The sequence below is a fragment of the Zingiber officinale genome, chromosome 6B (genome assembly GCF_018446385.1).
Source record: "Zingiber officinale cultivar Zhangliang chromosome 6B, Zo_v1.1, whole genome shotgun sequence".
Classification (NCBI taxonomy): Eukaryota; Viridiplantae; Streptophyta; class Magnoliopsida; order Zingiberales; family Zingiberaceae; genus Zingiber; species Zingiber officinale.
In genome coordinates this window covers 90,553,716-90,579,560 of record NC_055996.1, presented here as the reverse complement: position 1 = coordinate 90,579,560, position 25,845 = coordinate 90,553,716, and the positions used below count along the sequence as shown (strand labels likewise).

Genomic DNA, 25,845 nt, shown 5'->3' with positions numbered 1-25,845 from the left:
AGTACTTTTTGATCGTGCTTTTAAGTCCTCTTGGTCGTTCCGATGATACGGTGCGTCGTAAGATATCCAAATTATTATTTAAATATTTACTATTCAATCTTTATCTATAATATTTGTGTAGGAATTTTTTTCCTAAATAATAAGCATAATCGATGAACTTCTGCATTGATCGTCATGTGGAATTTTTAATTTATCTTAATTGCGGATGAAAATTTTTCATAAGATTAAATTAATAATCTAAAAATAATTAATCTTGATAAGATTAATTAAAATTATCATTTGTTTTTTTCCTTTGGATCACCTCACCATCACTGCCCCTTTTGAATTTTCGTCTCATTAATAAATGGCACCGTCACACCAACTATCCTATTGACTAGTTGTTTTCCTCTAAGATCTCGCCAACCTTTTTAGAATTTATCTAGGAGAGAAGATTGCCCATCATGAATAGTATTTATTAATATTGTTTGCTTCCTATGGAGTTTAGTCAATTGATTTTTTATCAAGCTATCGAACAAGTATTTCTTTATATCATTTTTTTCACAAAATTAAAAGTAGAGATATTGGAGCCTTTTATATAAGTTTTTAAAGAGCTTTCGGTCATCAATATTTATCAAACAAAATTCAATTATCCTATGCTTAAGGAACTCAGAAGGGTTGAAATAAAGTTGTAAGTTCCAACTCAAACTCTTGCTGATGTTGATACTATTAAGCTTTTACTTTCATTGTTAAAAAAGCAAAGATATTCATTAGAGAATATTCGTGTAAAAAGAGATACACAGCGTAACAATTTGCTATATATATATATATATTCATGTTACATGTGTTACATTAAGTTGTTAGACTTGTACAAATATAAGACTAATACTTATGTGGGTTTTGTGTGTGCGATTAAATCACTAGGCTAAATTAATATTTTAAGGCTTTTGGTATACCAAACATTATGTGACCTAATTAAGAAAAGGCTTTTGGTATTCTTAAACGGTATGGAATTAATGGGTAGAGACTCTTGGGCTCTTGGGTTTTAATGGGAACTCTATTGGAATAGTATATAAAGGGCTTTTGTGGTTATGGTCCCCAACATATCAAACCTTATTGGCACCCTAACTCTTATCAATCCCATCATTGAAAGAGAACCATTAGAGCCGTCCGGTGGTTTGATTGAGGAAGACCGACAACCTCTCCTATAGTATAATACATCGCTTTCACGATGAATTCAGGTATGTGTTATTGTTGTTTATTCTAACAATTTTGGTATGATTTAGATCTTGGTGTTGTTCTTGGTTTAGAACATATTAAGCGCAGTTGGTTTAACAGTTGGTATCAGAGCCATAAATCGTGCTTAGGTTGTTAGATTTATTATACATATGTTGAATTCTTCGCCTATTCGGAATTTGGGTGATTAATATGTTTTGATTTAGGTTCATGTTTATATGAATATATTTGTGTATGTTCGTTCATATTTATGTTGACGGCTGAAACAAAATGTTTTGATTCATAAAACACTATAGAAACTTTGTCCGTTGTGTTTCTGGATGGCTTTATTTTGGGGTCACGCACTGGCACAAGACGTTCAGGAATTATTTACGTTGCGGTGCTGGTATTTCAAATTGTATTAATTAAAATAACATGTTGCCAAAGTAGCCTCTGTTATATAAATTAATCTGTTTTGAAATATGAAGATGTGTATATTTATAATTCATGCGGATAATAATCGACCCAAAGGAAGACTATTATTTGGCCGAATAATACATATGCGAGTGGTAATGAGCGTGTGACAGTTGCAAAAGTTTTACTCATGTGGATAGTAGTCGATCCAAAGAAAGACTATTATTTGACCGAGCTTATTGTCAATGCTTTGATTACTACGTGGAGAGTACTGCTTGCAAATTGATATTATTGCCCAAAGGTTAAATATTAATGTTGTGTTTAGTATCTTGTTTAATTGGGCCCACCTTTATGCCATTAGATTATGTCTAACGTAATCTATTAATTGTGAGTTTATATATTTTATTTTTGTTATGAATTTAGTTACTGCGGCTGCCTCACATATATCTACAAATTTGAACTCGATCCCTATGCTGAATGGGTCGAACTTTAAGGCTTGGAAAGAGAACGTGGAAATCGTTCTAGGATGCATGGATCTGGACCTTGCATTACGGACCGAAAAACCCATTGCAACTCTGGAAGACCCTAATATGGTCAATATAGAAAAGTGGGAACGGTCTAACCGCATGAGTCTTATGATCATTAGGCGTTCCATTCCAGAATCTTTTCGGGGCTCTATGACTGAGAACAATGATGTCAAGAAGTTTCTCGCTCAAATTGAGACTTACTTTGCCAAAAATGATAAATCGGAAGCGAGTAGTTTTCTAAATTCACTCATTTCCATGAAGTATCAAGGCAAGGGGAACGTTAGGGAGTACATTATGGAAATGTCTCATCTCGCTGGAAAACTTAAGGAATTTGAGATCGAGATTAAGGAAAACCTTCTCGTCCATTTGGTTCTTATCACTCTTCCTGCACAATTTAATCAGTTCAAGATAAGTTATAATACTCAGAAGGAAAAATGGAGTATTAATGAGCTGATTTCTCAGTGTGTGCAAGAAGAAGATAGGCTTAAGCGAGAGAAAACTGAAAGTGCTCACTTGGCATCTACTTTTCATAATAAGAAGAGAAAGAAATTCGAGTATGCTGATAAAGTTACATCTGACCAGAATAAGGGAAAGAAACAGGATAAGGAATTTGCCTGTCATTTCTGCAAGAAACCTGGCCACTTCAAGAAGGATTGCCCAAAGTACGCCGCCTGGCGTGTAAAGAAGGGTAAGCTTCTCGTTTTGGTTTGTTCTGAAGTTAATTTAGCTTCTGTACCAAGACATTCTTGGTGGGTAGATTCTGGTGCTACTACTCATATAAGTATGTCTATGCAGGGTTGCCTGTGGAGCCGACCGCCAAATGATGCTGAAAGATTTATCTATGTGGGCGATGGCAAAACAGTTCCAGTTGAAGCTGTTGGAAATTTTAGATTATTGTTAAAAACTGGATTTTATTTAGATTTGAATGAGACTTTTGTTGCTCCGTCGTTTAGACGGAATTTAATTTCTATTTCTTGTTTGGACAAATTTGGTATTTCTTGTTCTTTCGGAGATAGTAAAGTTAATTTCTTTCTCAAGTCAAATCTTATTGGTTCTGGTTCGTTAATTGATAATCTGTATATGGTTGATTCTATTGCTTCGTATAATGAAATTCTGCATACTAACTCAAGAGGTACAAAGCGTAAATTGGAAGAAAATTCTATAACCTTATGGCATAAGCGCTTGGGTCATATCTCAAAAGATAGAATTCAAAGACTTGTGTCAGATGGTATCTTAGATTCCCTTGATTTATCAAATTTTGAAGTTTGTGTGGAATGCATCAAGGGAAAACAAACCAATAAAAGAAAATTAGGTGCTAATAGGTGCTCGAGTGTCTTAGAACTGATTCATACGGACATTTGTGGTCCATTCCCTACGGCATCTTGGAATGGACAACAATACTTTATCACGTTCATAGACGACTACTCGAGATATGGATATATTTACCTAATTCATGAGAAGTCACAATTCTTGGATGTTTTCAAGTCCTTTAAAGCTGAAGTTGAGCTTCAGCTTGATAGGAAAATTAAAGCTATCAAATCTGACCGTGGAGGGGAATATTACGGTAGATATGATGGATCGGGTGAACAACGTCCAGGACCTTTTGCCAAATACCTAGAGGAATGTGGAATCGTCCCCCAATACACAATGCCGGGCAAACCTAGCATGAATGGTGTTGCCGAAAGACGAAACCGCACTCTTAAGGACATGGTAAGAAGCATGATAAATCATTCTTCTTTGCCAGAATCACTCTGGGGTGAGGCACTTAAAACTGCAGCATATATACTCAATAGAGTACCGAGTAAAGCAGTAGCTAAAACCCCTTATGAGTTGTGGGCGGGGAAGAAGCCTAGTATAAGGCATCTTCACGTTTGGGGTTGTCCAGCTGAGGCTCGAGCATACAAACCTCAAGAAAGAAAACTGGATGCAAGAACTATTAGCTGCTATTTTATCGGTTACTCTGAACGATCACGGGGTTTCAAGTTCTATAATTCCACTACTAAGTCAATTTTTGAAACGGGTAATGCTAGATTCTTTGAGGATTGTCATTTTGAGAAGGGAGAGGGTTTAAGGAATGTTGTCTTTGAAGAAGATTTTATCTCTCTTCCTGAGGTGGTTTCAATTGATGTCCAGGCTTCAATGACTGACGTCAATCAAGAACCAATTATGGAACAAGACAACAATCAAGTTCCTCAAGAAGAACAAAATCACCAACCTCAAGATAATATAGAAGTGCTATTGAGAAGATCCACTAGAGAAAGAAGGAGTGCAATTCCAGATGATTATTATGTATTTCTTCAAGAACATGAGGAAAATGTAGGCATAATGGATGACGATCCTGTAAACATTCATCAAGCCCTACAAGGTTCTAACTCTCAAAAGTGGATCATTGCAATGGAGGAGGAAATAAAATCCATGAAAGACAATGATGTTTGGGATCTTGTCGAGTTGCCATTCGGTGCGAAACCTATTGGTTGTAAATGGATATTTAAGACCAAAAGGGATTCGCAAGGCCACATCAAGAGATATAAGGCTCGTCTTGTCGCAAAAGGATTTACTCAAAAGGAAGGCATTGATTTTAAAGAAACCTTCTCTCCGGTATCGGCAAAGGATTCATTCAGAGTAATCATGGCACTTGTAGCTCATTTTGATCTAGAGTTGCATCAGATGGATGTAAAGACTGCATTTCTCAATGGAAACATTGATGAAACAATTTATATGGTGCAACCAGAAAACTTTATATCTGGAAATTCAAAGTCTATGGTATGCAAATTAAAGAAATCCATCTATGGCCTTAAACAAGCGTCCCGTCAATGGTATCGTAAATTTCATGAAGTTATTATCTCGTATGGTTTTGAGGTAAATTTAGTAGAAGATTGCGTATATCACAAATTTAGTGGAAGTAAGTTTGTCTTTCTGGTTTTATATGTCGATGATATACTGATAGCAAGTAGTGATGTTGGCTTGTTGCACGACACCAAGAATTTTCTCAAAAGGAATTTCGAGATGAAAGATCTTGGTGATGCCTCTTTTGTATTAGGAATTGAGATAATACGAGATCGCTCTCAAGGTATTTTGAGATTGTCACAAAAGAGCTACATCGATAAAGTATTGCTAAGATTCGGCATGAGTGGTTCTGCACCGGGAGACAACCCAGTATCTAAAGGTGATAAATTTTGTCTCGGTCAATGCCCCAAGACCGAGCTTCAGAAACAGGAAATGCAAAAGGTTCCTTATGCATCAGCTGTAGGAAGTCTTATGTATGCTCAAGTATGTACGCGTCCGGATCTTGCGTTTATAGTTGGGATGTTGGGTAGATATTTGAGTGACCCAGGAATGGATCATTGGAAAGCAGCCAAACGGGTTATGAGGTACTTGCAGAGAACAAAAGATTATATGCTCACCTATAGAAGATCAGAAATTTTGGAGATCACTGGGTTTTCTGATTCCGATTTTGCCGGATGCCAAGATAGTAAGCGATCCACTTCGGGCTATATTTTCATGTTGGCTGAAGGTGCTATTTCCTGGAGGAGTGCCAAACAGACACTCATAGCTTCTTCAACCATGGCGGCGGAGTTTATAGCCTGTTTTGAGGCATCCAATCATGGTTTATGGCTTCGCAATTTTGTCACAGGGCTGCGTGTTATAGTTGGAATTGAAAGACCACTGAAGTTATTTTGTGACAATAAATCTGCGGTGCTATATTCAAATAACAACCGAAGTACTACGAAGTCTAAACATGTGGACATTAAGTTCATGGTTGTGAAGGAAAGAGTTCAGAATGGTCAAATTTCTATAGAACACATAGGAACTGGTTCCATGCTTGCCGATCCTATGACTAAAGGTTTACCACCCAAGGTCTTTCACGAGCATGTTGCTAATATGGGTATTGTTTCGTATGATCCTTTGGTCTAGTTGGAACCAATAATTTTGTGATTGTTTTGACCATATTTCAGTATTTTGTCTATATAGAATAAAGCTGATGGCTTATGTTTACTCACTGAACTCGTTTGTACATGTGTGTGGTTTTGCATTAAGGTATCTTGCGGTTTTGCACTCAAGGGACTTCAATTTTATGATCTCACTAAAGAATGAAGTCAAGGACCAGTTGGAAACAGACATGATTATGATCACTTTACATGTAGTTTCCATGCTACCTATCCATACTTGATCTATGTCATTGAATGTGTTTGGTGTTGGTGACCACAGAAGGTCTAGTCACGTTAAGTGTGACGAAAGCCACTTTGATCCCACACTAACTCATAAGATCGACCAAATTGAACTAAAGGAATTAATATTAGCCTTAAGAAAGAGCTCTCTAAGGTATATGTGATTTTAAGGTATTAAGCACACAAACAAAACCCAAGTTGGAAATTGTTAGACTTGTACAAATACAAGACTAATACTTATGTGGGTTTTGTGTGTGCGATTAAATCACTAGGCTAAATTAATGTTTTAAGGCTTTTGGTATACCAAACATTATGTGACCTAATTAAGAAAAGGCTTTTGGTATTCTTAAACGGTATGGAATTAATGGGTAGAGACTCTTGGGCTCTTGGGTTTTAATGGGAACCCTATTGGAATAGTATATAAAGGGCTTTTGTGGTTATGGTCCCCAACATATCAAACCTTATTGGCACCCTAACTCTTATCAATCCCATCATTGAAAGAGAACCATTAGAGCCGTCCGGTGGTTTGATTGAGGAAGACCGACAATCTCTCCTATAGTATAATACATCGCTTTCACGATGAATTCAGGTATGTGTTATTGTTGTTTATTCTAACAATTTTGGTATGATTTAGATCTTGGTGTTGTTCTTGGTTTAGAACATATTAAGCACAGTTGGTTTAACATAAGTGTCTTATTTATTCTCACTTTGTATATATTTATGAGATAATTAATCAAACCTCATCACACAATTGAGAGCACCGGAGTTATGGTTAATAAAAAACAGAAAAGGGCATTGAAACCATTAACCAATTAGACTTTCATATAGATTTAAGATCTATAATTTTTTCAGCAATTGAACACAAGGGTGCATTTAGAATTATGAAAACACAAAATTTCAAAAATTAATATCATTTTGTGGAAGGACTGATTTTTGAAACGCAATATTATAGTTTGGATGTTTTTTAAATGTAGCATCGTACTACTATTGATGAGAGGAGTAAAATGAAAAATAAGTGCCCGATTTGGAAAATCGAGTTAGGTAGGCCTTTTGGTAATTCCGTAACTGTATTCGCCGCTTCGTGTCCCATTTTCTCCTCTCCCGTTCGTACGATTCCGAGACCTCAGGGCCGTCGCGGTGCTTCTCGCTCTTCCCGTTCATCGCCGATCTCCCGCAGCCCATTTAACAGGCCGCAGAGGTGACCCGGGCGAGGCCTCTCCTCTGACTACGAGGCGTGTTAGGAATCGCGAGGCGGTGCCGTAGAGGAGTCTATCCGCGACCAAGGGTTGATTCGTGGGAACCATGGAGAGGGGGAAAGAGGCGTTCTCGGAGCTGTTCGGCAAGGATTACGGCTACCCGGATGCTGTGAAGAGCATCGACGACATCAGAGCCTCAGAGTTCAAGCGTTTGGAAGGTCCCGATTCAACTTCCTGCATACCTGGGATGCTTTTTGAAACTCTAAACTTATCGAATTCCTTTTCGGTTTCTCTAGGGCTTACTTACTTAGATCACGCCGGAGCTACGTTGTACTCCGAAGCGCAGATGGAAGCCGTCGTCAAGGACCTGACCACCAATGTTTACGGGAACCCTCGTATCCGTTAATTCCGAAAAGCTCATTCTTTTTTATTTTTTGTTTCGTGATTCTCGATGGCTTCTCCACTGAACTATCAGTTATTCCGTATTTCTTATGTTTTTTGTTCGATTGTTCCTCCATTTCTGCTGGATACCCGACGGTTTACAAATGAACACTTCAATGGTTTGAGTGAAGATACTTACATTGTCCTCTTTGAGTTGGATTTAGATAGCCAGAGTGATTCCAGCATGGCAACTACAGGCATCATTTGTGCTGCACGACAAAAGGTGTTTCCGTCCACTGGTCATCAATTACTTCCCTATGCTTATGGTGCAAAACAATAACTGAATAAATTCTAGATGACTGTTGTCACAACATTGAGCCGTGGTATATAGATAATATTATTCTCGTCTTGATACAATTGTTCTTGTTGTTTCATGGGCAGAAATCATTGCTTACAGAACCTTTAAATTTCGAAGTTGTTATTTTTGCATCTTGTTGAGCAAGAGATCATGATTCTAGAAGATGGAAATGCCTCGAACTGATTTATCTTTTTTTTTTTTTTTTAATTTATACTTGTCAATTATGAATTTGACTTAGATTCTGTCAGTGTAATGTGCTTTCCCTTTTAAAGAATTAGTCTGTGAAACAAGCTCATGCCTAACATTTTAATTGATCGAAGTCTTCTGTTATATTTGAATTGTAAGTTGAGGTATTACTATAAGTTATAATTTGCGATATAAATATAGTATAAATCAATATCTTTTATGCATGTCCTTCTCCATTCATATTTTGCCATGAGTGGAACTATGACTATATGTTTCAAGATTGATCCTTTTATTGTCTTGTAACTTTTTATGGAAATGGCATTCGATAGTGACACCTTGAGCAATGGATTATATTTCAAAAAATTGTTTCACCTTTTCCTGGTGCAGCTAGTAATCAAATTTCTTATGTTAATCAGGTCCTGGACTATTTTAATGCATCACCAGAGAACTACAAATGCATATTTACTTCTGGGGCTACAGCAGCTCTGAAACTAATTGGGGAATGCTTTCCCTGGTCTAGCGAAAGCTTTTACATGTACACAATGGAAAACCATAATAGTGTCCTTGGAATCAGAGAGTATCCTTCTACACCAAATAGTATTTACCTCATGATAAGATAATTCTGAGATGAACTCGCTAATGATACTGAAGAAAATCTTCAATACTCTCTTTCTTCTTTTCCAGATGCTGTGTGCTAATGTTGACAGCTTGGCTGAAATAAACTTCAAACTTAAACACAAGGACTCATGACAACCTTCAGAAACTAAATATCTTAGGCTAAGTACAACTAGGATTGAAGATACAAAATATAACTTGGCTAAAGTAGAAGGAAAAAAAATTAAGGTATAGTTGAAATCGACAAGTAATTCTCACAAGGTATTGTTCAACGTTAGCTGCATTTCTGGTCTAGCTTACAATAAATAATAACATTACAAGAGCCAAATGCTAAGAAATAATGGAAGTTTAGTGTTTTTAGCATACAAGAGCCATTTTCTTCCTATTACTATTTCCTTTTTGCTTGTTTAGTCTACCTTGGATTTTTTGCAAATTCAGAACCAGGTAATCCAAACAATTTGCTCGCTAAGGACTGTGCATTATGTCTCTGCTATCTTTATGGTAACAACCATGTTTCAAATAAGATTATTAACGTTGGAATGAGAACCACCATGTAGATTTTAGCAGATACAAACCTCAAATTTTGACAAATAACATGGTTCATATGTTGTTTGATTTAGTGGGTTACTAGGTTACATTTGATATTTGAGAGATTATGTTATTATATGACATGTTCACTAGGCTTGCTCAAATTGTTTAACCCTGAATTATGGGTTGGAGATGTACTGTATCTTTTAAAAACTTAATATGCCTTTATTCCTGTTGTATTTTCCACTTGCCTACATTCTTTATGTCATTTTGTTTAGAGTATCCTTATTGTTTTCCAGATATGCTCTTGATCATGGAGCAACTGCTGTTGCTGTTGATGTTGAGAATATCACAAATTTACAGAATGGAACTCACAATTCGGGGTTTGTGTTCTCAGAACACACAGTTCAGAGAAGACCTGAAAGTTTATCACTGAAACATGGACAGAATGGCGAACTTTCAGGTATGTAGCTTTTGAAATCTGATGGTACAATATTCTTTAGGTTCAACATGATTGACATTGGAAAAGTTGTAGCTTTTCTCTACACAATTACTTTGTTCTTCAACCTCCATGATGGAAATCTGTAATATAACTCTATATTACCAGTTATACTTGGAATTTTGGGAATGTACTCAATGTAGGATGCTTGTTGTGTATACTGTACCTTATATACATTCAAGAGAATATCCAAAATATTAATTTGATCAAATGAAGAATAACTACCCATAGGAATTGGAAAAAAGAGATATAGAAATTCATTCATCCCCAGTTACAAAGTTATTCTGGAATCTTCACCTTTGTTTTTTTAAGAGAAAAATGGGAATTAAAATTCATTTGCAAATTTCATAATCCTGAACATGTTCTGCTTGGGCAATAACGCAATTGGCAGATAGTTTTTATTCTTGTTAAATTTGTGGGCTCCATAATCTAATCTTTATCTTGTATATCGTGTGCTCATTTGTTAACTAAAATGCCCTAATACAGTATCCAATTGGCCACTAAACATTTGTTTCCTTGATATGGTTTGTGTTAATTTGAAGAAATCTGTGCCTTACTGTGAATACTATTCTAGAATTATCTGTTGGTAATGATTCCTAGAAAGATAGGAGTGGTTTCTCCATGTCTTCATCGCCTTTAACCTGCTGCTAGAACTGGAAAAAAATAATCTGTACAGATATGCTAACTAGCCTGTGAGCTATTTCTCTCACAATTTGCATCAAATTGATAACTCATGATTCTTTCTTCACATCTTCTGTCACATAGGAAGCACATGCAACCTGTTTGCATTCCCTTCAGAGTGCAATTTCTCAGGTCAGAAATTTTCTCTAGACTTGGTCAACTATGTGAAGGAAGGTACTGGAGAACCTTTCAAAAGCTCACCAGATCTGTGGTAAAATTTGATTTGATTTTCTTTTTTGGAAATCAAGGTGACAAAACCAAATATTTCACTCCCAGTAAACCCACCCTAATTCTCTTGGTCCTAATTAAGAATTTACTAAAAGTTAAAAATTTCATAAACTATCTGGATTTTGTCAATTGTCATTTTCAGTCTTTCCTTAGAGTAGAAAGAAATATGAATCAATCAAATTAAATGCTTTTAAACTGCAGTGGTCGTTGGATGGTCTTGATAGATGCTGCCAAAGGATCTGCTACTGAACCACCTGATTTGGCTAGATTTCATGCTGATTTTGTTGTCTGCTCTTTCTATAAGGTAAATAGACACAAATAATTGAATATATTTTATGCTCAATACTGTGACTTTGAGATTTAATGCACTCAGTTTGTTCTTTCTGTGTTAGATATTTGGATATCCTACAGGGCTTGGAGCACTAATCATTCACTCTGGTATGCATTCTGCCCATAATGGGTAGACTAACAGCAAGTGTTCCTTTAAGTAACTTATGAAAATATTGAAAACATTACACTCTTTGATTTTCTAATAAAATTTGAATTACAGAAGCAGCACGAATTCTTACAAAAACGTACTTCAGTGGAGGTTAGTACAATAATACTTATTTGACAACGTGCATGTTAGTGTCTTCTTTTCTCTACCATACTGTTGTTCTGTTACAAAATCTATGTATCCTTCTCTCCAGGCACTGTTTCTGCTTCCATTGCTGATGTTGATTTCATAAAGAGAAGGGAAAACATTGAACAAGTTCTTGAAGACGGTACCTTGTCCTTTTTGGCTATAGCCTCCATCCATCATGGATTCATGATAATCAATAGATTGACTTCTACTGCTATATTTCGGTAGGATAACAATGTACAGAAAATTTGATGCTCTTTTTCTTATCGGCATACTAAAAGTTGATGTTTTAAAATATTTGATCATTTGATGTAATTCCTATAAGGATCAAGGAAAGGAGATAGAATGCCCCTTAGGGCATGGTGCAACGATAAGGCACTTCAGTGACAAGCAGGAGCATCACGGTTCGAATCCCGCCCAGAAAGCATTTGCCTACAGTGGGATTATGGACCGTGAATGTCCGATGCCGAGTGCATGACGCAAGCGCTTCCTAGATTTATCTTGGTGGCCGGTGGAAAATTTATGTGGGGCTGGACCGGTTGCCTCCAGGATTAGTCGGTTCAAAGAGCTGGATGCCTAGAGTACCCAAAAAGAAAAAAGAAAAAAGAAGACAGAAGAACATCCAGCAGATGAATTTCTCATGCTTCTCTCTATCTATATTGAGTCTCCTCCTCTTCCTTATATCATGGTATAGGATGAGACTTTGAAACTTGCCCTTGTGCTTGTGAGTAACTATACTTGCACTACAACTGAGAATAATACTTTCTGCTTTGATACAATGCTAAATTAGATTGCCACCATTTATCTTTAAACTTCAGGGTATGAATTTTTGGTTATTTTCACTTGTAAGACTTGGAAAGAGATTTTCTTCTATGATACAGTGTTAATATAGGTTGGGTGACCATTTTTTTTAGCTTAAGATATTTATCAAGTGATTCTTTTTGAGATACAGTAGTGGTTCACACATAGGTAGCCTAGGAGGGAGCTTTTTGACATTTTGAATGACTAAGTGATGTGAGATGCCTCCAAATCGTAAGCTCTTAAGTTGTTATTGTTTTTAAGCTTGCATTGATTTTACTGCCTTTTTGCTTGATCGCACAATTTCACATTTTTATAAATGTGTCCACTTGTTCGAACTGTTGCTCATGGATGGCTCTAATACTAAGCTGTTAGGTGCTTGTTTAACCCTATCACTCTAATACTGTCTGCTCTTCAATTATATTTTGCAGAGAGATTGCCTCTCTCTCTCCTTTGTCTCCATTGTGTGCTATTTTGCCTTCTCTGTGACAGCTTCTCCCTACCACATATGTTTCCAGTCTTGCTGAAAACTTATATTTTAAGATCTATTGCTATGACAACCTCTCCTCCACATGCCTTCCAGTCCACTTCCCATAACTCTAGAGACAATAAACATCACTAATCCTATCACTATTTGAAAAACAAAATCTGTATCTTTTGTATCCTTTCAAATAGTGACTTCCACATGTATAAGTTATTTACATTACTTTTTTTAGTTAGTTACATGTTCCATAGTTCTTCATTTTTTTTTTATGTTACAATTTTGCTTTGTTAACATTAGATCAAAGTTGAAATTGTAAACTACAGATGCACTTGCGAGAACATGATAGGTTTGGGGGAAGAAAGGATCAAAGGATGTGACATCCTTATTTAGTTCCAATACATGGAGAGTTGTTAGCTAATGAAGGGGTTTTTGGTTTACCTGAGTGTACTACTATTAACTTTGGCTTATGCATTCCGTTAGGCCTAATGAGTTAATATGGCAATTCTCCGATTTTGATAATATGTGGCAATTTGGTATTTGAGCAAAATTCTATACTATTGCCTAGGTTTGATAAAGTGTTTAGAAAGACTTTCTGTATGATGGGGGACGCCATTTAACCTAACTCTTTGCTGATTGGAGATGATTCTGGGTCATAAATTAGATTTTGGGGTTTGACTGCGATTTCAAGCTTTAAGTAAAGATTATGACATAGTTCTGTTTTTTATCTTGTTAACTTGATGCTTGTAGACTATGTTTTTATCTCGATTCTTGTAAACTATGCAAATTAAACAAAGATTCAATCCAGTGGTACTGAGGTTCTATTTGTTTTTGTTCATAATCCAATGGCATTGCCATTTATCTTTCACCTCCTACTACATTTACCCCAAGAAAAATTTTCTTGCTTACATCCTTTTCAGACATACAACATCTCTTGCCGCTTATACTAGAGACGTCATGATGGGCCTAAAGCATGCAAATGGAGTGGATGTTTGCAACATCTATGGAAAATATCTCTCAGGTCAGTATGAGTTTTGCAGGAGTCAGTGTTATAATCAAGTAATATGCCCTCTCTCTTCGTTTTCAAACAAATTTGTTCACTATCTGTTGATTTCCGAAAAACCTGTTTCTTCAAAATCGAGGATTCCTGGCTGACAGTCTAGTTCATGCCTCATATTTTGGAGCAGATCAAAACCATGCATGAATTAGGATTCTGTCCACATTTTATTCTAGGACAATGAAGAAAAACACTTGGTAGATTTTTTTAAGAATTTCAACAGAAATGCTGTGTCCATGCTTCCTTTATTTATACATTCTCTAAAAACGTGGAAGTTTTCCCTTACAATTCAATTTAGATAAATTGTCCTCCTCATATGCCTTTTCTTGTAGTTAATTCATTTCATTTAGGGAGTACATAGAGGCTCTAGCTAACCTATCATATTGTCCATTGGACCCATTCAGAACTATTTACTTTTCTTGCTATTTCACTTCAAAGGTCATTCTTAAGGGGAATTCTAAGATAAATTATCTTAGGATAAGTACTTCCAATTTTCTTGCTATATCATTGTATGTATTTGGTGATGACAAACTAGTTAACATCAAATGCATGTGTTTGCATGCGACTGTCTTACTGAATATAAGAACAACATTTTTTTATGTTAAACCAATATAGTTTGGAGACGAGAGATTCAACAAGGAATGTATTGGATTATTATTCAGTTTTCATATTCATTATTTTACTCTAATATCTCAAGTTTAATTATTTCACTTGACATCTAGACAAAGGTCCTACTATTGCATTCAATTTGAGAAGAGCAGATGGCTCCTGGGTTGGATATCGTGAGGTTGAAAAGTTGGCTTCTCTTTCAGGAATTCAGTTGCGGGTGAGGAAGAAATTATTACTTGACAATTTTTCTTTTTCCAGTCTATATACTGACATCCTTCTCTGGAGTGTGACACTTATGTTCAGTGAGTTTGCATTCTCAAGTTCACTGTTCATTTTTATGAACAACATGAATAGAATTTACACGTTATTAGTAATTTAAAGTAGATGCTGGAAGTGAAAAGAGCAAAACTTGTAGTATTCTGCTTCGGATGATATCTATCTCCAAATTTTTGAACCTTTCTCTCATTGACATCACTCATCTTCCTCGCTTGTTTGATCATTGGCTACTGAAGCTTCCTGTTAAATTGAGGAGGAGCAAAGCAGTTTAATTTTAATAGATTGACAATTTCTGAATCAAGCCTACAACAGTAAGAAGTTCTGAGATTCCAATTTATTTCAGTTGCATGTGCCTTTTTTCTCATTGGATTATGACGAAGATAAATAGTAACACATTACAGTCACATAACATTACTTTGGAAGAATTGAACTAAATCCAGATTCATCTAAAATTTTTAAGTTTTGCGTTAGACACATGCAAAATATCTTAATCGTACTCAAGAGGAGAGACATGCTGTCCGTGAGTAATAGTCCACTCCTTGATGAACCACTAATAACTAATACTGGCTAACTAGTCCCATTTAATATATTAAAACAAGGAGCTCCTCTAGAGTGTAAGAATGCTTGTATTTCTTATCTATCAAGAATGTGGTACACTAAATGATAATGCTTATTCTAGATATTTTAATTAATCTATGAATAAGTATGCTTGAAGGGGAGCTTTGGCACAACGGTAAACTTGTTGCCATGTGACATGTGACTTGTGACCTAGAGGTCACGGGTTCGAGTTTCGGAAGCAATCTTTTGCAAAGCAGGATAAGATTGCATACAATATACCCTTCCCCGAGACCCGTATTGGCGGGAGCTTCATGCATTGGATTGCCCTTTTTTATGAATAAGTATGCTTCAAGCAACAATTTATGAGCCATATTCATTGATGATCAAAAGTTGCAAATAATCATGTGATTCTCAATAAGCATAAAAGGGACAATCAAATCGGAAAGACAATGCAAATTCTGGAGCAAGATTCCTGTGAGTGAGCCAATACTCTACTAGGTTTTTAACCTAGGATTTCATGTTAGTCAATCTTTATGCCTTTTATTTTCTATCATGCTAGCATGACAATATTGAAAATAAAGTTTGAAATCTTGAGCCTAGCTGGAGTTTCCATTCCCTGCATGCTTGAGAGTTAAGAGATGCTGAGTGTACCAGGTGCCAGTGCCACTGAGTGTACCTATTGGACGATAACCTACGTATTGAATCATTTCGGCTTGTCACAGAAGTCTCGCAGACCACAAACGAACCTGTTGCCATTGCTGGATCTTGCATAGAAATCATTGCCACCACCCAAAAGCTCCATGGATTTCACATGCAATCATTGCTGACCTTGCACCACCTCGCTTGTTGCCGAAGTGTCGCAGGCCACAATCGAAGCTGTTGCCATCACTGGATCTCGCACAAAAGTCAGTGCCGACACTCGAAAGCTTCATGGATATCTGCAGTCATTGCCAATCTCGTGCCACCTTGCAGAATTCTCACGTAACTTAGGGGAAGCCGCTAGCTGCATTACCATCATCATCACAGAAGCTTTGCAAGGAGTTTTATTGTCTCAGGTTGTATTGCTTGCTGGTTGGTGGGCAAATCAAAATATTGCACCCATTGATTAAAATAATATGAAATTGTAAACCATGATTCAAATTCTCTCCCAAATATTCTTGTGCGTGCTCTGGTGTTACCTTTGCAAGGTATCTCGACAGTCACTGTTCGTGAAAACAAAATTTTTATAAGTGTGCTCAGACTTATGCAAATGTATCACACATGAAATGACTACAAACTAGCTCACTCAAAAGCCCTTCACTGGAAACTCTGCACGTTTCAAACTTTCCACATAAGCTCTTAAAAAGTTTACTCAATTATACTATAGGGGTTACAGACTGTGTTCCTCTTGTATTTTCTCAATTTTTTACTCAACTATGGAACCTTCCTACCCCAATTAGACAGTTGATCTTTTTCAGTTTTTGTAGCCTTTCTTTGTGATGCCCTCAAGGCCTCAACTACAAGGATCCTAGTCATTTACTGCTTAACTTATTCTAATGTTACAATTAGGTGCATACAACAAATAACAACAATAACAACCAAGTCTTATCCCACCAGGTGGGGTTGGAATTAGGCGCATTCAAGCACAACAAAGATTAAGCAACAATAGAGTTTTGTGATGTTCAATGATTTCTTCTCCTCCTGTTATTTTTCTTAAAGCGCTTTCATCGAAGTTGATGGCTCCTGAAGCTTGATTGAAAGAACTTGATAAGAGAGAGAGAGAGTGACTTGATTTCAAAGTACATTCAAGTCTATTAAATTTGCTTGCATTCTCATCCGCCTTTTGTTAGTGAGTAAATTAAGGTCAAGATATAAAGTTTGTTGATCAATCTCATTCTGATTTCTGGATATAGATTTCTTCTTATTTCAGTTGACTGGTTTAGGTTTTTATTTTATGTCTTTTTGCCAAAGATTAACAGGTCAATCAACAAAGTTCACATTCTTCATTTATTTTAATAATTATGTCAATATATTATCTTGGTTAGTCGGTAAAAATTCTGTCATAACCAGGAAAATAAATATATTAATTTATCAGTTTATCTTGTTTGTTTCTTTATTGTGAAATCTACAATGGTCAATTCATTCTTTCTAACTTTTTTTTTTTTAACTTTTAAAATGGTTTTACTATAGACTGGCTGCTTTTGCAACCCAGGTGCTTGTGCCAAGTATCTTGACTTGTCTCATTTCGATCTTATCACTAATCTTGAGGTAAATTTCATCTTTCTTATCATTTATTTTGATTTCCCTTCATTTATCTTTCCATGTCTTTATGTAGGGAAAGAGGGAAAGATTTGCAACTTCTTGTCATGATAATTTCATTTATCTACAAGTGAAAATGATTAACATGGTGTCATAGTTTAGCAAATAATTTGATTGGAAGAGTAATCTGTCTTATGAGTATTTATTTAATGTTTCATTCATAGTTTAAACTATCCTGTTTCGGTTGGAAAGAGGCACAGCTTATATTTGCACCCATAGAGCAAATTAGAACAGGGTTGGCACAAGCAAAAACTATGTGCTTCTCCCATGCCCACTGAAACTAGATGAAATGAAAAGACACATATTTTGATCTTACTGGTGGAGATGGATCCGTCACATGGAAAAAATAGAGAGGAAACTAATGTGGTTCTTGAGTATCTCCATAAGAAGCAAGAAGCGGAAGGTATATCTGATGGGCGAAGGGCAGCTGCTCTCTAATGAAGAATTGAGGGCATCCATTTGCAATAGCTGCAGAATGGAGCATCCTTTTGCTCCCGTGATGATCTGAGTCATAGTAATGGAGCAAGGGATGAGCCTGTGGAGAGGATATGAAGGGAGGTAGAATATAGAGTATAGGATCTGGAGATTAGGGAAGCATTGGAAAAAAGGGGGACACACATCCCCTAATATTATAGTTAATGGATCCAACTTGTAACTTAACCCAGTTCAATTGATAGCAAAATTCTAATACATAATCGATGATTAGTCTGATGTTTTAAAGTATCAGTTATGTGACTAATCCAGAATCAAAACTCGAAGGGACATTTTCTGAAGATAGACTGCTGGGTAATGACTTGATGGCTGTCAGGCTCAATGATACTTGAAAGTCACAATATAAAGCTATTGTAAGAGCAAGTTATCACAATATTGAAAGTCACACTTGATTTAGATGTTATCTTGACAATACTAATGACAATGTTGAATGGTTGGGGCACAAGCCTTCTTAAGTTTGTGACAACATTCATAGTAAATGTAAAGTGTAATAGATTAGTAATAAGAAGAAGTATTAGATATATTAGAACAGTATTAGGTTAATTGGAGATGCATATGCTTTACTACCATGAACTTATAAAGTGCAAGACTTGGTTCTATGGTCATTGTTCAGTGGCATGAACATCAGCTAATAAATATGCAACATTTAAAGGGGCATATTTTATGTTCTTGTGGCGTATCACAAAGAAGAGCATGTTTATGATACAGCATTTTGATAAACATTTCCACTTTTTGTTATGTAAGTACATGCTTATTGATTGGTTATTGATTTATTTTTGTCAGGCAGGACATGTTTGCTGGGATGACAATGATATCTTGCATGGAAAACCAACTGGAGCTGTCAGGATATCCTTTGGTTATATGTCAACATACGAAGATGCAGAAGTACTTTATAGCATCCGTGTTTCTATTATTTTGCTTAGTCATGCTTAACTTCTTACCTTAAGCTTATAGGATAAACATTGATCTGATCTAAATGTGAGGCACTGTATAGCCCCTCGGAATTTGAATTTTAACTCTCTTTCATTATACATATTATGTTGGGGGTAAGTTTATAATGAAACACTAGACACAAAAGATAACTATGTTAATTTGTTCACAGTTTATTGTTTTCAGTATATACATGATAATACATCAAACTAATGAGTTTCCTCAATATGTTGTTGTACATAACCTAGAAAATTTATAAGTGTAGTAACTCAAATATTTTTGGAAATCGATTATTTAGTTTTTATTCCTTTTGGAATACTATATGTTGTTAACTACTATCGCTTCTTGTTGCAGATTTTCCTAAGATTTTTAGACAAAGCTTTTGTGAGCAAGTCTGATTCATCTGCAGACATAGTTGCATTAAGAATGGAGAGTGACCCACTTTCAGGTATAAGTTGCCTCTTTGTCTGCCTTCGAACATTTGAATTGAGTTGGAGAAACAATTCCACCGATCAATTTCTTCCTCTATTTTTTCATTAGGAAAATAAATGAGTTTTGGAACGAGAATGGTGATGCCGGTGCATGTCTACAGAAATCATTAATAGTAGCTTGCAACCAATCATATACATTGGTCCTAACTGGTCAACAAAATAGTGTTTTAGGTGAAATTTTGAATAAGCAACTTGATCTGATTGTTGAGCACTGATATATCCTCGAGGGTTCAATAACTTGGATGGAAGATATAGGGAGGAGCCAAAATGATAAAAAAATGTACATAAACGTTGGAGTTATTTATCTAATTTTGTGACCCTTTCCTGCTTTTCTCTTATATCTTCCATCCAAGTAATCAAATCCTGAGGGATGTGGCTTTCAAATGTGAAGTTATAATAACTAAGCATTTTTCAATCAAAATTCTATGAACATAGATTGTGATAGTGAGTAAATATTAGATCCTTTAATTTGCTGATTTAGAAATATGAAAATAATTTTGCTTATCTTTTTTTGTTTGTATAATTCCACCACATTCTTTTTAATTAGTTGGATCTTTGTTTACATGTTGCAGATCTTGGTTCCAAGCAGCTTGTACATGGAATTCAGTTGAAGTCCATCACAGTTTACCCTGTAAAATCTTGTGCAGGATTTACCGTCCATAAATGGCCTTTAAGCAACATAGGTAATACCTTATTTGAGCAACATAGGTAGTAGGACCTTATTCTCTTGTAGCTATCTTTGTTTTTGGGACACATTTGACATTTAATTCCTCCTCATACATAAATATGCTAAATATGAAATTTTTGTGAATTTGATGCTTCATAAGAGAACCCATCAAATATGATCTAGGTTAACAAAAATAAAAAAATAAAAAGGTTTAATAATCTATTTTTTGCCTTGTAGTATCAGATGGTAAAGGTTACAAAGGTATGACAAATCCTTATTATATTTTATTATTTTTTCTTTTGATAAATTAATAATTCAAAGTTTCTACTTGTTTGGTCTAATTTGACTTTGTTCAAGTTAGTCGCGGCTAGTTTTGAGTCAACCAAATGTTGTCATAAGTATAAGCTACATTGAATTGAATTGACAAGGCAATTTTTAATATAAATCTAGGAAAAGCATGGATTGAAATCTTGTTTGGTGTTACGCTGCACAATTGAGATTTACCATTTCGTATCATATGCTCTTTTTGTTGTTGATATCATATGCTCTTTTTGCTGTTGATATTTTGCTAGGTTTAAAATATGATCGAGAATGGCTTCTCAAAGGACCAACTGGAGAAATAATTACTCAGAAGAAGGTAAGTTCATATGATTTTTTTGACTATCTGTATGAATTTCTGATTATGGTTTCACCTTTTTGCCTTCACTTTTTTCTTTCCAATAAGTAATGACTTCAAATGGTTTTTTATGATTCAAGCTTCTTTACAAGCAGTGTGCATCTGCCATTAATGCTACTTGACTCGACGACCTTGGAGCAATTTTCTTAAATATAATGCTGATATTGGTCGAGCAACTCTGACTTTGTCTCATGTGTAACCAAGTAGATCTTGCTTTAATATTATACTCAATAAGAAGTATGCTAAAAGGTTCTCTAGGCAACAACTGAAAGATAAGTGTTGTAATTTGCTGAAGTTATTGAAACAATGCCAATTTGCTGATATGTGTTTTATGATTTTGATTTTGAGAGGCTAATTGGTAAATCAAGAAAGGGAAAATATGTATCCTTGTGAAAAGATAGGACTGTGTATAAACCTGAAATAGCAATTGGAATTGCAATTCATTTCCATACCACACAGTCCTCTTATACAAACCTGAAATACTGATATTTGCAATTGCAGGCTCCTGAGATGTGTAATATTCAGACATTTATTGATTTGGAGAAAGGAGTACTCATTTTAGAATCACCACGTTGCAAGGAAAGATTGCAAGTCTCCATTCTTAAAGATTCACAGTGTGATGGTGTGCTGGAAATGAATATTTTTAATCAAAGGCACGTGCTATTTTTCCCCAAGTCTTTTTCTGAATAAAAATGTAAAATGACCTAGGATATTTTATCATATTAAGAGTAATGAAATTATTCAGATACAAGAGCGAAACAAAAAAAAATAAAAATAAATGGAGGGTATAAGAAGCTAAATGTTGTTTGAATTTATGCCTGATGGAGCTGCTTTCAGTCTCTCATATCGGTAAAAGGAATGTAATAAGGAGCTTGCTTGAGAAGTCGCATTTTGGATCCCCTCAAAAAGTGAGTTTGTTGTGAGATTTTCCCCAGTATTAGAGTTATTTGTGTTGTGGGATTTGTCCATATTAGTATTTCAAATGTTGGGTTGTTTCATTAGTCATGCAATATAATTCTCTTCCCCCCAATATGGGATCAGAGCCAGCATTTTTCGAGCATTAGAAAATCAAGAGTATCCATAGGGAGAGATCACCGATTTTAATGTGAATCAGAGGCCCTTCCCCACATCCATGCCTTCTTTCTCTCTCAGGCTTAGTGTTTTTGAAGCATAGCACTAGCATATATGCATAAACTTTTCTCCACACTAGCATATTAATCATTTGAATTACTTGGATTTAGCCATGCGCATAGCCAATGAATATGTGTCTAGGTTCCAATAAATCATTTATTTAAAAGAAGTTTTGAAATCAGTTCAGGGGGGCATAGCATCCTAAATATCACTTTCTTTGACAGTGGTGAGGGATAACAAAGTTAATCTGGTTTCACATCAATACGGATGAATAGTCTGAATATAAGAAGTTAACTGTTGTTTGAATTTATGCCTGATGGAGCTGCTTTCATTCTCTCATATTGGTAAAATGATACTGAAAGGAATGTAATAAGGAACTTGCTAGAGAAGTCACATTTTGGATCCCCTCAAAAGTGAGTTTGTTGTGAGATTTTCCCCAGTAAGAGTTATTTGTGTTGTGGGATTTGTCCACATTAATATTTCAAATGTTGGGTTGTTGCATTAGTCATGCAATATAATACTCTTCCCCCCCAATATGGGATCAGAGCCATCATTTTTTGAGCATTAGAAAATCAAGAATATCCATAGGGAGAGATCACCAATTTTAATGTGAATCAGAGGTCCATCCCCGCATCCATGCCTTCTTTCTCTCTCAGGCTTAGTTTTTTTTAAGCATAGCACTAGCATATATGCATAAACTTTTCTCCACACTAGCATATTAATCATTTGAATCACTTGGACTTAGCCATGGGCATAGCCAATGAGTATGTGTCTAGGTTCCAATAAATCATTTATTTAAAAGAAGTTTTGAAATCAGTTCAGGGGGACGTAAGCGTCCTAAATATCACTTTCTTTGACAGTGGTGGGGGATAACAAAGTTAATCTGGTTTCACATCAATACTAATGAATAGTCTGTGAACTCAAGTGCATGCTGACATTTTTTTATTTATGCATAAATTTTAAATTCTTGTGCTCTGACTTGTTGTAATATTGCCTTGAAAATTTTTGTTTGGTCATAGATACAAGGTGCAGGCATATAATAATGAAGTGAATAGATGGTTTGCTGAAGCCATTGCTTGGCCTTGTACTTTTGTGAGATGTTCAAGTTCTGAGTACCGATCTTGTAACAATACTCGAGGCAGAGGAAAAACATGCAGAGATACATGGGGGAAGTTGAACTTTGTAAATGAAGCACAGCTATTACTAGTGTCAGAGGAGAGTGTCTGTGACCTGAACAGCCGGTTAAACTCCAGTATGCCTCTGTGATTATCTACTTAGCTGTGGATTTGTTTTATGCTTTTCAGTAATTAAATATATTACATAGGATAATCATGAATCACTCCAATTATTTCCCACTTTTCTCCATCAATTAGTATGGTGTATAAATTCCATGTGCTTTAGAATCTTTTCGTGGCTCATTATGCCAAGACTTGTAAGATTTTAAGTATTACCCAAGGGGTCATCCTTGACTATGCTGACAATAGCCAGTCTATCAATCTTTCTCATATCATCCTTGACTATGCCAACAATATCCAGTCTATCAACCTTTCTCATATCGGATTCTCTATATGTTAACGTAGATGATCTTTTAAGCTATTCTTACTTGGGAAGAAGGGCAAGATGGTGAAGGTTGCCAGGAAAAGGGAAGACAATAATTGAATTTATTATTTTCTATGAAGGAACAAGGAATAGGAAGAGGAGGAAAGGAAAGATGAGCCTTCTTTGCTCCAAATTGATCCATCTACAAGTGGTGCACAAGAAGAGAGTAGCTTGGTTTACACAAGATTTGCCAACCCATTACCCATTTTCACAAGACTTGCCAGTAGTGAATCTTCGTCTTGGCTGTCAGTTCTCCCCATCTTCACATGTGAAGAAATTTTTTCCATCTTCATTTTCGCCACACCCTTTCTCAAGCTCAGTTGTTGAAACTCCATCCCACTTTCTCTCTCTCTTGTTTCCCTTCCTAAACATAGTCTCAACATTAACTTTCATATAACTTACTAATTTGAGTAAGATCTGATAATTGCTATTTGAAAGTAGAGTGATATATGCAGGAGCTTTTACTTGGTCACACATAGGAAATGATCAAACTACTAACTTATTCAGATAATGTATCTTTTTATTGTGAGGAACTAAGATTTATAATATGTTATTTAATTTTGTGAATGTCTACAGGGTAAATTTCTCTGTTAATTCCTATTACTTTGGTGAAAAAGCAGCAGGCTTAAGTTACTCTTACATTTTATTAACAATTTTGTTTTTATAGAGAGATAACCATGAATCCATATTATGTTATCAGCAGATATTTTGGTAGGCAACGCTCAATCTGCACAAACTGTGCCTATCAACGCAATGAGATTTCGACCAAACCTTGTTATTTCAGGAGCAGAACCATATGCAGAAGATACCTGGAGAAACCTTTATATCGGAAAATCTCACTTCAGTGTAAGTCTGTACAAATTATGGATATGGCAGGCTGAATTTAGTGGATAATTTATAAAAAAGATGGACAGGTCGAGTAGAGTAAGGAATAGCAATTTCATGTTCCTTACCCAATCAGAATCCAGTTAAGATAATCTGATTATCATACAATTAGATGTATAATGTTTTTACATGTTCTCATATGGTTGTAGCCGCTGTAGTAGAATATTGTAGTCCTATAATTTCCCTTGCCGCCATTCATCAATGTGGTCTCTTCTTGTGCAGTCTTTAGGTGGTTGCAGTCGTTGTCAGATGATTAATATTGACCAGCAGTCTGGACAGTTGCTCAGGTCAAAAGAACCTTTGGCAACTCTAGCATCATACAGACGGGTGCAGGTCAGTCATGCTAATATGCTACTCCACATGCCGGTGATTTTATCATATCTAATAATGCCTACCATTCTTATTCCAATTGAGAACTTGTCTTCTTTTTTTTTCCTTTTTTTGGTTCAACATATTAATTCTCATCGAAACAGGGTAAGATACTATTTGGCATCCTTCTAAGGTATGAAGCCAAAGATTGCGATGGAGAACAAAATAGTGGTGCAGAAACATGGCTTCAGGCGGGGCAAGAGGTGTATGCATCCAACGAGCAAACGATGGAAGATACCTCTTAAGATACTTACAGGTGTTGAACACTAAATGTTGTTTGATTAATAGTAAAATTTACTTGTAAAGGAGGAAATTGCTGACAGGTCCATGGAGTGCGTGGGCAACAAGAAAAAAAAGATTTAAAAAAGTTCCATCAATAGTATACAGGTTCAATAAAATATATACTGATTGCTTCCAATTGTAGGAAGCAATCTTGTAAACCTTGTAAAAACATAATTATCGTCTTAAAGAAATCTTGAGTTATTGATGAAATCACAATATATTTGTTCTTTGAGTCTTGACTCGTACATATAGGCTAAACCTCTTGCTACCCCAAGCAATACATCGAATCGCTTTGGCCAATCAAGATGCAAACTGCTTTTCCCTGCAATTCCAAAACGGTTAAAAGCTCCCATCAAGTTTAAAAACTGTAAAATATGTGAATGTTTGATAGCATTCTAACTCTTAGCTAGATTCGTCATATCAAGTACAATCACTAGAGCGATGCACAGTATGTTATATGAATGCCCTTATGCCTACTATACCAAAAACTTGCTTGGTCTAGACTCTTGTTTCCAGGTACTCGTAGACCAAAATTCTCCTCTCTTCCTTAACACAGCAGCCATACAACTTTACGAGATATAGTTGCAATCTCCGTCAAGAACTGATCCTTTCCTATCAAGGTGTCGTTGCGAGTTGCTTAACAGCTATTGC

At 35.8% G+C, this 25,845-nt stretch overlaps 1 protein-coding gene across 5 annotated transcripts; it reads left to right on the top strand.

The window, feature by feature from the left end:
* The first annotated feature begins 7,343 nt into the window (after positions 1 to 7,343).
* LOC121993095 (molybdenum cofactor sulfurase-like) lies at positions 7,344 to 25,404 on the top strand. 5 transcript variants are annotated; one of them, XM_042547776.1, is made up of 22 exons: positions 7,344 to 7,715; positions 7,794 to 7,892; positions 8,103 to 8,161; positions 8,839 to 8,999; positions 9,865 to 10,028; positions 10,830 to 10,956; positions 11,175 to 11,277; positions 11,366 to 11,411; positions 11,524 to 11,562; positions 11,663 to 11,819; positions 13,795 to 13,895; positions 14,654 to 14,757; positions 17,544 to 17,621; positions 18,948 to 19,049; positions 19,449 to 19,542; positions 20,158 to 20,268; positions 20,825 to 20,889; positions 21,430 to 21,581; positions 23,079 to 23,311; positions 24,359 to 24,504; positions 24,766 to 24,876; positions 25,046 to 25,404. In XM_042547776.1, the coding sequence occupies exons 1-22, from the start codon at positions 7,604 to 7,606 to the stop codon at positions 25,049 to 25,051; spliced, it is 2,370 nt and encodes a 789-aa protein (XP_042403710.1). In that variant the 5' UTR covers positions 7,344 to 7,603; the 3' UTR covers positions 25,052 to 25,404. The 5 variants fall into 5 exon arrangements, with proteins under 5 accessions (XP_042403710.1, XP_042403708.1, XP_042403711.1 ...); XM_042547774.1 differs by having other exon boundaries at positions 7,345 to 7,715; positions 25,017 to 25,404; XM_042547777.1 differs by having other exon boundaries at positions 7,346 to 7,715; positions 24,362 to 24,504.
* Positions 25,405 to 25,845: the final 441 nt, after the last annotated feature.